The sequence below is a fragment of the Anarhichas minor genome, unplaced genomic scaffold (assembly GCF_050575085.1).
Source record: "Anarhichas minor isolate MPS153535 unplaced genomic scaffold, ASM5057508v1 ptg000024l, whole genome shotgun sequence".
Lineage (NCBI taxonomy): Eukaryota > Metazoa > Chordata > Actinopteri > Perciformes > Anarhichadidae > Anarhichas > Anarhichas minor.
Window position 1 is genome coordinate 6,067,111 of NW_027466470.1, and position 10,606 is coordinate 6,077,716.

The following is a 10,606-nucleotide window of genomic DNA, read 5'->3' on the forward strand; positions in this document are numbered from 1 at the left end:
AAAGTGATGGGAATATAGATACCACTCTCATGTCTGTAGAGTATATTAAATATAAGGCAGCTGGTTATTTTAGCTTAGCATTAAGACTGCAAGCAGTGGGAAACAGCTAGCTTGGCTCTGTCTAATGGTCAAACAATGTTGTTACCTTTGGACAGAGTTAAGACAGCTGACTCCCCCTGTTTCCAGTCTTTATGCTACGCTAATCTAATTGGCTGCTAGCTTAGACATGAGAGTGGTTTCACTCTTCTCATCTAACTCTCCTGAAGAAAGCAAATAAGCGTATTTCCCCAAAACATACTTTTGGATAAAATGTGTAAATAGCATCTACCTTTAAACCACGAAAATAAAAACTAAAGGAGTATGATTGACAAAATAAATCTACACAGGACGCATGAGCGAATAAAGAAAATCCCCGAGGGCTAAAATCCTACTGATGGATGTACTGAAGGCTCATGGACAAAGATGATTGGATTTTCATGTGTGTTAGCTTCAAGAGAAAATTATTGCACAAGGTAATCGCAGAGTTTGTTAGCTAGCTAATGCGCCTGATGGGCACAGGTTCATCTTTTCAACAGCGACATGAACAGCTATGCTTGCTTTTTTAATAAGCATACCAGCGTGAATACATATAAATACTTGTTAACCATATGGAATTAATAAATTAATGTTGAATGCAATACAAATGCTGCACTCTATAAGATGTGCCCTTCAAATGAGAAAGACGTTGTTGTTGTTTTTTTGCTTGTGGCTGGAGGAAGAATGGGACGGAAGGATGGAGGGCAAAGATAAAAGAAAGTCAATGGAAGGAAGGAAAGAGGTAGAACAGGGTTAGGTGGAGAGGGAAGGAATAAAGGATGGATGGAATGCAGAAAGAAGGAATGAAAGGCAAGTTTGGAAAAGGGGAAACGTGTCAAAGGAATGGATGAAGGAAGGAAGGAAGAAAGACAAACAAGGAAGAATTGAATTAGAAATGGATGAAATAAAGGATGGAAGGCAGCAAGGAGAGATGGATGGAAAAAATGAAAGAAAAGGAAGGAAGGAAGGAAGGAAGGAAGGAAGGAAGGAAGAAAGGCATACGTGAGAGGAAGTAAAACTAGCGGAACACTTTGTTAAGTTCTCTTATCAGGAGAGGTCTTGCAGTCTGCTGCCTTGCTCGATGACCGCCTTAGTAAACTGCTTGAAGACTCGGTCCATGTAAGTGCTCTGTCGAGGCCACATGCCCTCCAGAAAACCAATATGGCCACCGTGACAGGTGATGAGCATGGCCAGGTTGGGATTCTGCTTCACTGCCTCCACTGGAATGGCTGAAAAAGGAAACACGGGACTCAGGTCCTGTTTTCTTCTCCGTGGACTACATTCTCAGTCTTCATGTCACCATGTTGGTAGTGTTTAAGTAACGTCGGAGTGTACAGAAATCGGAGGTTGCTGGGACTCACCGTGAGACGGGGAAAAGACATCATCAGCAGCATTCAGACACAGCATTGGCACCTGCACAGATTTCAGCTTGTGGACAGGACTGGCATCATGGTAGTAGTCATCATTGGTAGGATAACCAAACATTATGGAGGTGAACCTCTCATCAAACTCTCGAATGGTCTTCGCCTGCAGGGAGGGACCAAGTAGATCAATTACATTTGGGCTACTTCCTTTAATTAGATAAGCATTTGTGGCCAATATATCACAAAAAATAACCCCGACCTTCATGACGTGATCGATGTCGTAACACTTTTCAAGCACTGGTCTGTGTCTGCAGGGGAGATTAAGAATAAAACGGTCACCAAACTTCTGTTGATTTGCAGCTGAAATGATTTGCAGCTGAAAATGTCCCTCAAAAATTGCTGACAAGGTCGTAACAGCATAATGAAACAAGAATCCAGCTTAGCTTTCAAAGTGGTCCTACAAAAGCATTACTGTGCATTTATATCATGCTGAATGGGGACAGTTCACACCAAAATCAAAAATGCTGTTTTTTTTATTAATAGTGCTATTTATGAATCTAGACTGTTTTGGTGTGAGTTGCCTAGTTTTGGAGATATGGAATTTAGAGATCTGCCCCCCTTAATCCACAGAGAGAAAATAGTTCTTGCACGAAACTGCTCACAACAAGATCTATTTTGATTTTGGCTGTGAACTGTCCCTTTAATGCACAGATTAAAGATATTGTGGGTTTTATAATTGCTAAATGTTACCAGGCTTTTTTAAATATGCTTCGTTCACCAGCTAACATATACATGTAAAATGTAAAATCAACTTTTATTGTCACACAGGTACACACAGCACAGCACACAGTGGCAATTAATCTAACACACGAAAAATAAATACGTAAAACCCAGTTATTGAAGCTCCTGCAACACTTGCCCCTAGCGGTGAGCTAGCAACCGCGCTAACCCCGCCCCGAACCCCGGCTGACCTGTGCACAGAGGCTTGTAGGCAGCTGGTGAGGTAGGAGTTGAAGAGGAAGCGGTCCAGGGGTTTTTCCAGTGAAGCGGTGCACTCAAATACATCCCAGCCCGCTGAGAAGACTATGACCCCTTTCAGACAGGTCTTTCGGCCCTTGCGCCCCAAGTAGTTGGCCAGCATCATCCTGAACGTGGAGGAGAGAGGGCGAGAGGGAGGGACAGATTGGTAAAAACGGGGATTGGAACATGTTCCATTTCTGATCAATCCTTCACGTCGTGGGATTAGGACTGACTATAGCCCAAGCGATGCTGGATTTATATTTAAAATTCAGACATCAGGTATTTTCACTTCAATAAACCCAGAAGAATAGTGACAGTATTTAAGAGAGACGGGAGATTTACTAGCATGGCATCTTTTGCCTCTTTTGTCCAAACCAATCAAAAGACTAGCAGAATTAGTAAATGAGTATTTCTAAGTAGTGTACTATAGCAGCACATCTTTTTGGTTTCCACTGAGTCACCAGTCAATGTGTGAAGTCGTCTCGCACAGCTTTAAGTCACATTCTGGGATTTGTTAGCGGTGTACTGAGATGTTCAGTCAGCTGGTGGTGAGTGGCTTCCTTACCCGCCCATTGATACTCCAGCAGCCATGATTGGAGCCGCTTCATTCGTCCTCTGGATGTGCTCAATAACAGTCTCCAGATCCTCTGTGTTGGCCGCACAGTAGGTCCTCGGGGTCTGGGTGGGACCGGAAGACAACAGAGTCACTCTTTGCTGCTCTCTTCCCTCTTCTTGTTTCCAAATTTGATTTAACAGGCTATGAGCGTGTTACTGGTGGTGATAATGGGACGATGGAAGTGGTTGTGGTGACGATAATGCGGATAGTGATAATATGAGAAACACAAAAGAATTATAAAATAAACTACATATTCATAATGTACGGCTGATGTGCAGGCCTCTGTCTAGTGGCCGGGCGGATGCAGGGTTTACCCAGAGGGGGAAATGATAACATCAAATGAAAAATGAAGGACTGCACTCAATATTGCACAAATAAAAACATATGGAGCAGACACAGTCTCCCTGGGTCACATTAGGACCATTGTTATTTACAGGGAGAGAGAGCAGCACAGGAAGTGGACTTATAGCGTCTGTCAGCTTGTGTTATTGTCTATCTATAGCGAAGATCAGCTGATGCTGTACAGTAATGCAATATGCTCTGCAGAAGTCAATCGATATGATGCAGAAGGCAGATCAAACTACAGCTGAAAGGATTAGTTTACTAATATAATCAATGATTCGCTTAAAGATTCAGAAAGTAACTTGTGTAAAAAAGTCACTTTTTGTTTGCTGAAACTGTCTCTATATCCTGACGGTAGACGAGACAGATAATCTGTGGGGGAAAGCAGGTTCTTCCGCCTCCTCTTAGTGCTCCTAATGGCATTTGCAAGATTCCACTAAGCCCGAAGTAAAACAACCAATCAGCGGTGAGGAGTCTCTGACGGAGCCGTCGGTCACTGCTCGTGAACACCGATCAAACAGTGAAACTAGGCAGCGCTGATCAAATATGACTCAAGATGCTGTTGCGGCATTGCCTTATTTCTCGCCTCATATGTTCAGAAACATATTTTAGTATTCTGCTTATCCGTCAAATTAGAAAGTTGGTGATCCAGACGCCATGTTGAAGAAACAGTCGAGCCAAAACCAAGCCGAACGCCGACTGTTCACTGCCTCTGGCCTCTCAAATATGAATATTTGCTGTTTGTCTTTGCTTTTTGCAATATTAAGCTGAATATCTTTGGGTTTTGGACAGTTAAAAAACTAAATATTTAAAGATGTCACTTTAGTCTTTGGGAAACTTGACAGGGATTTCTTTTTTTTTTTTACTTTTGTCTAATGTTTTAGAGACTAAGCCATTAGCCTGTAGGATAGGCACAAATACAACATCAGGCAGGACTGACCTCTTTCATGATTCCCCAGCATGCAAAAGCATGCTGGGGAATCATAACCATGAGGGGTTGATTGATGGAATCTGTGCTTGGACATGTCAGCTGTTTTACAAATAAACTGAATATCTTTGGGTTTTTTTAACAGACTAAACAAGATATTTGGAGGCGTCATCTTGGGACGAAAATAATCATTAGTTGCAGCCGGAAGCAGCCAACGCAATTCACTGTACAACCTTTAAATGTAAACAGTAATTATGCATTTGGTAATTTATATTATTATGTCTGCTAGTGCAGCGCCCGTTCACAACAGGCCTGTACGGAACAGGCCGATTGCGAGGCCTCCGTTATTGATGCAGTGTTGCCACCACCGCCTTGCCACCACCACTTGGTACAGTGCCGAGGTCATCGAGTTTAAACTTTGAGTTTTTCTAAATCTGAGGACAGCTGAGCCGACTCAATTCTGGATATGACTGTTGAATGCATGCGTAAATCAAACTAACGCCAGACAATTTGCTTTAGTGTCACTTTTACCCTTTCGTCTCGCTGCAGCTGAGACGACAAAGACAACAGCCGAGACTCACAGACGAGCCACTGATTGAGATTTACACACACTACGAGGGACAATAGATTGATTGTAGGCAATCCCTGTAATGAAACACCGTTTGTGCTATGACTGAGATGTCTGTATGGTAGTGATGGTATGATTAGATCAGGGTGATACAGTCGTCCGTAAAGAATGTGCCTCTGTTCCAAAGATGAGGGGGGGGGGGGGGGACATAAAACACAGGCACGCTTTGTGATATCAGAGCTCGGGCCCATTTTGTTGGATAAATATTCCCCCGGCTGTAAGAGGACAGATTATGTCAGGTGTCGGAGCAGCACGTGCTCGACGAGGTCATATTTCTGTGGATTGGTATTAAAACACAGTATCTGCCTGCAACTTAATCCCTGTACTGTATGTGCAACAACACTGTCTGTGCAGCATCCGCTTAGGGTTCCCATGCGGGCTCTGTGACACATGTTTGTGACACATGTGGAATAGATCCGCTCTGTGCTGGCTGAAGCAATGACAAGGACAACTCTACAGGGAAGCTGTCATACTGACAAACGGGAAAACCAACTGTCATCAACAGTCCTTTTTTTTTTTTAATCCTGTACACATGTCTGTCTGACTATATGGACGAGGCAAATGAAGAAATGAACTGATTCCTACCAGCAGTGTTTCACCAGAAACTCCTCTGTTGTTGAATACCACGCATCTGAAACACACAAAACATAATCTCAGTCTACTGAATGATTCCTTTAATCGTTTCATCTATTTATTGCCTGTCACTGAAAGAAGTTTAAATAGAGCTGAGATGATTAATGCATTTGTCGATCGACAGAAAATTAATTAAAAAGTATGTTCTGTTTTACTGTTGTTATGCAGTTGTGAACTGAACATCTTTGTGTTTTTGACTCTTGGTTGCACAAAACAAGTAATTTAAATACGTCACCTCGGGGCTCTGGGAAACTGCGATGGCCATTTTTCACAATTTTTATGTCACTATAGACAAAAAGATTAACCAGTTGATCAATTATATAATTGGCTGGTTAATCAATGATCACAAATTTTCTAAAGAAGAAAAACACGTACATGCTCTCGTAAGTTTACGCTTGCTTTTTTTTTTTTGTCACTGCAAGTTCAAAGGAGCACGGTGGCCCAAATTCCTTTGAACAAATGTTCCTTACTTTAAATGAAACCCAACTGAAGTGGGAATATGCTGAGCTGTGCAGGGAGGCCCAGCTGTGTGAAGAGCATTCTGTCTGTACTGTGCAGCAAAGGCATCAGCATCCCTCCCCTCATCCATAATCTGGAGTCACACCCGCCGTTTCGGTCGGTGTGGCCCAGAGGCAGGGTGGGGCTGGATGGAGAGTTGGGCAAGAGGACTCGGAGGTGTGTGTTTGTGTGTGTGTGTGTGGGGTGTGCTCTTAAACACACACACACTGCAGCATAAACTCGGAAGCTGGCCTGGGCTAAGCTGCAAAGCTTGTACCGGGATAAACTGTAATTCATTAAGCTACACAGACAGGGGTGAGGGGTGGAAGATGCTGAGTTTGCCATGCCTTCCTGAATCTGGGTGAAAGAATGAGCGCAGGCAAAAGGGTCTATTGGAGGGGGGGGGGGAGAGGGGGGAGAAAATGCCTCCCTCTGCAACTCTTCGAGCTTGTGCTACGTTTGGCGATTTGCAAAAAGCGACTCTTGACGCAGAGCTCAGCTGCCCGCTTTATTTGTGCACTTCACCTGAAATGACCCCGAGCCCTTGTGACGCATGCAAGCGTTACATAAAGAAAGTTACGAAGTCATCGCAAAGCCAGGTGTCAGGTTTTTCCACTTTCATCAATATTGGTATGACTGCCGAGGTATTCTGATTTTGATTGGACCAAATGTCTGCGTGGCAAATTAGAGCGTAGGGCACAGAGAGTGTCAGTGGTGTGATTTAGCGGCCCTTAATGTGTGCTCAGTGCTGGCCCTCAGCCAGGGTGTCCAGCCAAGACCACCCACCTGTAGCCCAGATCCCGGCTCTGTTGGACCATGTGCAGGATGTAGGACTCTCGGCTGGTGCCGGTCAGACCGGGGAGGAGGAGGATCGTGGGCCTGGCGGCAGGGTCGGGATGAGAGAGGCTGTCGTCGTTGTCGAACCAGTCCAGAGAGATCTGTCCTCCGTCCGCCGCCTTAATGAGCTCACTGCAGAGACGAGCGAGACACAACTCAGCAACGACAATCTCGCTAAAAATGATCTAGTGTCTAGTGTCTGTATCTCCGTGCATCCATTCATTTGTCTCGTTCAAACACGCATTGATAACATCGGCTCACAGAATGGTCATTCAAATTCTCTGGTTCCATTCTTCACGCAATTAATGATTTCTGTTCAGTTTCCAGGTAAAGTGACTATACTTCATTGCGTCCATCACAAGCACCCCCCAAGGGGAATTGGATATGCGGGTAGAAGCGCTCACTTACAGCTGCCGGTGGCACAGCGCGTTAAGATAAGCAGGAGGGCACTGCACCAGTGGGTTCTTATGTTCAATCAATTCCTGGGTTATACAAGCCCGGCCAGGCAGATGAGGTCATTCAAGCCCCGGTGCTAGTGCATTTTAAAACCTGCACTGCACACACACACACACACACACACACACACACACACACACACACACAGCAGGCAGTGAGCCAACTTGGCCGGCTGGCTGTAAAGACATCCGCATGAAATTACAGAGCCATGAAATATGCATCTTGAGCCAGACTTTAAAGTCAGTGAGGGCCGATCCACAAAGCGAGAGGGGACCTGGTGCCGATCCTCCGCTCGGACAATGACATGAGTGGAATTTCACCGCGGCAGCCGGTGACAAATTGGACAGTTTTCACGGTGTCCGTCCTTGGGTCAACCTTGGGTGACTTCATTATCAGGGGGGGGGGGGGGGGGGGGGGGGGGCATCCTGTTGTCCCCAGAGGAAATGTGATAATAACTTGAGTGAATGTTACCCCGTTTGATAACAAACAGTTGGACTGGGATGCATTATGGGAATATCTGTCTCCTTGACTGAGAAGGGGCGTAAAAGCCGAGGCAGTGTGAATGTTATTGGGACAAACGATGAGACTAATAAAGATTTAACTACAACGACGTCAATAATCGTGATCACGTGTGTCAACTTCTGAATGATCAAGTGTCTCAATTTGAAACACAGATAATAACAGATTTATTCCAGCTATAGCTGATATTGGTGAGAAACAGCACCAGTAATACGGTTATTTTTTGTTTAGGTTTTAAAAAAGTTTAAATTTTGATGTATAGGTTAGGGCGAACAAAGCAAAAGCACAATTTTAGGAATTATTTGTTTTTCTTTTTCCAACCCCGAGTACCTGCTGACAAAGATCATATTGCAGAATACATGCACAACCTATACTGTATATATACACACACACACACACACACACACACATACATTTGGCCAAAAAGCATGGTTGTGCAAATTAGGGAATATCTGAATACATTATGTAATTGTACATTATGTAAGAATGAAATATGAACAAATCAGTAATAAACAGTAATAATGGCAAATAAGTCTCTCTTAATTCATTTTAATCTCCTTTGTGTGCACAGGGGGCAAGGAATGCAGTGGCAATTAATCTTCAACAGAATGTACATTATCAAGGAGCAGGCAGGGCGGCCCAAGCCTCCATCGTGACACAAACGATGTCTTTCTCCTCTGAGCCCTTCAATCTGGGCTAAAGAACAGGACTGCCATTTGTTTCCAGTTGTTAAACCGGTTGAGAAAGATTCGAGAAAGGCACAATGACAGACTCTCAGTGACCAAGCTAATTCTTGGAGATTTTCACTGTGGGCATGGAAAGAAATGTCTGCAGTGGCGTTTAATTACTCCAGAATACCAGAAGAAGTAAGCTGACATTATAAATGTGCATGTGCTGCAGCATGTAGAAGGTGACATGGTAACATGTCTACCTTACGTTCTTCACACTTATCTCTCTGACCTCTTTTACTGGAGCTGTTTTATGAGTTCAAATGCACATATGAACCGCGGTGAAGCATGTCTGAAGAGTGAGGACTAACTTTCTGTAGACGACCCCCGGTTTGGCAGTGACGAAGGGTCTCAGCAGAGTCTGGATGCGGCTCTCCCAGCACCAGAAGGTGGGGTAGTAGGTCTCTGACACTACGGGACATTGCTCCTTCAGAAAGTGGTAGAACTTCTTACCCCCAGAGATGAGCTGTGGCTTCTGTGGAAGACAGGGGATCAAAGTGCGACACAGGTTCAAGAAAGTGGCTTCTTTATCTTTATTCAGTAAAGTGAGGTTATCTAACATGACAGCACATCAATCGCTGTAACAAAGCATCTTTTAGCTGAGCCATGTTGTGTTACATCATATCCAACTTGTTGCATTATTGTCTCTAAACTCAACATCAAATCTTCTGATGTGGATCAGTTGCAAAACATTCAAACAAAATGACATTAAGATAGAAAAGTAATTGAGTACAGGATTTAAAATGTCGGCATCCAATTGAAATAAAGGTTATTACTAACTTACTAACACATATGATCCGCATGAACCTGCATTTAAGCTCTCTATTACACTTCAACATACTGACAATAAACGTTAGGCATGCATTACATGCATTTGTTAATTTAACTTTAATTTGTTGCATAATTTGGTCTATTAGCAACTTAACTTTTGTTTTAAGGAAACTGTTGGGTCTACTGACAATTACATTTTTTTCCCCTATTCACATTCTAATCTTAAACTCATGCATAATAAACGTATTCAATTTGTATTTATTAATAGTGACTGTGAGTTACTGCCCGCTATCAAATGAATGATGGCAGCTTACAGAAAACCCTTCAACCCGGCATTCCCATCTCACATACAGTACCCGTTCATGGTTAGCTTGGTCAGTGCCGACATCTAACTGTGACCGTCGCGTCTATGGGTTGATCTTGTATGCAGTTACATAAGTGCTGCACGTGGATAACACAGATTCCGGGTATTGTTATATATGCTGATTAAAAAAAAATCGGCTAGAGAGCCGCCAAACACGTGCAGGCATGTACCGGTGGACAGATGCAACCTTATCGATCCATCAGCAAATGCACCGGTCGAGTGTCATCATCACTCGGCTGGCAGTGATGGTGACGCTGCACCGCGAAGGACACACGCGGCGGGTTTTAAATGCCCACGCACACACACACACACACACACACACACACACACACACACACACACACAAGGCTATAAGGCTATAAGCAGCCGGTCAGGGTGTTATTAACCGCGAGTTAATTAAGGATACTTACCTTCGCTACTGAGAACAAATAGTAGCAGGTGTACGCTGCGCTAAAGCCCAGCACCAGAGACAGTCCCACTCCCGATCCAAACAGCCCGACTTTCACTTGGTTTTCCAGATAATGTGACAGGTCCCTTGTCAAAATGTTGAAATTGAAGTCCAGCGAGATCATTGCAAGGGTTCCCTGTTTTCTTTTTATCCCCGTACTGCAAGGACAGCGGCCGGCTCAGGGTTGAAAGTCAGCTGTGTCTGCCTGCGAGCACCACTGTGAAGGACCGCAGTTAGCTCAGCAGACACTCGGATCTCCGTGGTCAACTCAGCAGATACTTGAATTGTAGTGCGCCTATATGCTGAAATTCACGGTAAACGTATTCAAACGGAACAGATCGGGAGCGAGCGAAGGACTTTGCAAAGTTAGCGGAGGGAT

At 44.1% G+C, this 10,606-nt stretch overlaps 1 protein-coding gene across 1 annotated transcript; it reads right to left on the minus strand.

The window, feature by feature from the left end:
• Positions 1 to 1,122: 1,122 nt before the first annotated feature.
• On the minus strand, positions 1,123 to 10,351 carry abhd3 (abhydrolase domain containing 3, phospholipase). Its single transcript, XM_076098600.1, has 9 exons — positions 10,190 to 10,351; positions 8,956 to 9,119; positions 6,891 to 7,073; positions 5,559 to 5,604; positions 3,025 to 3,137; positions 2,411 to 2,584; positions 1,699 to 1,747; positions 1,437 to 1,602; positions 1,123 to 1,304 (listed from the first exon to the last, which is right to left on the minus strand). The coding sequence occupies exons 1-9, from the start codon at positions 10,349 to 10,351 to the stop codon at positions 1,123 to 1,125; spliced, it is 1,239 nt and encodes a 412-aa protein (XP_075954715.1).
• Positions 10,352 to 10,606: the final 255 nt, after the last annotated feature.

What these genes read in the sequence shown, in the direction of transcription:
- abhd3 (XM_076098600.1), bottom strand. Translation starts at nt 10,351, where the DNA reads ATGATCTCGCTGGACTTCAATTTCAACATTTTGACAAGGGACCTGTCA. An exon ending in ATTTGTTCTCAGTAGCGAAG is followed by an intron (nt 9,120 to 10,189) that starts GTAAGTATCCTT and finishes TGTCTTCCACAG; the next exon opens with AAGCCACAGCTCATCTCTGG. An exon ending in TGTCTTTTCCCCGTCTCACG is followed by an intron (nt 1,305 to 1,436) that starts GTGAGTCCCAGC and finishes TTCCTTTTTCAG; the next exon opens with CCATTCCAGTGGAGGCAGTG.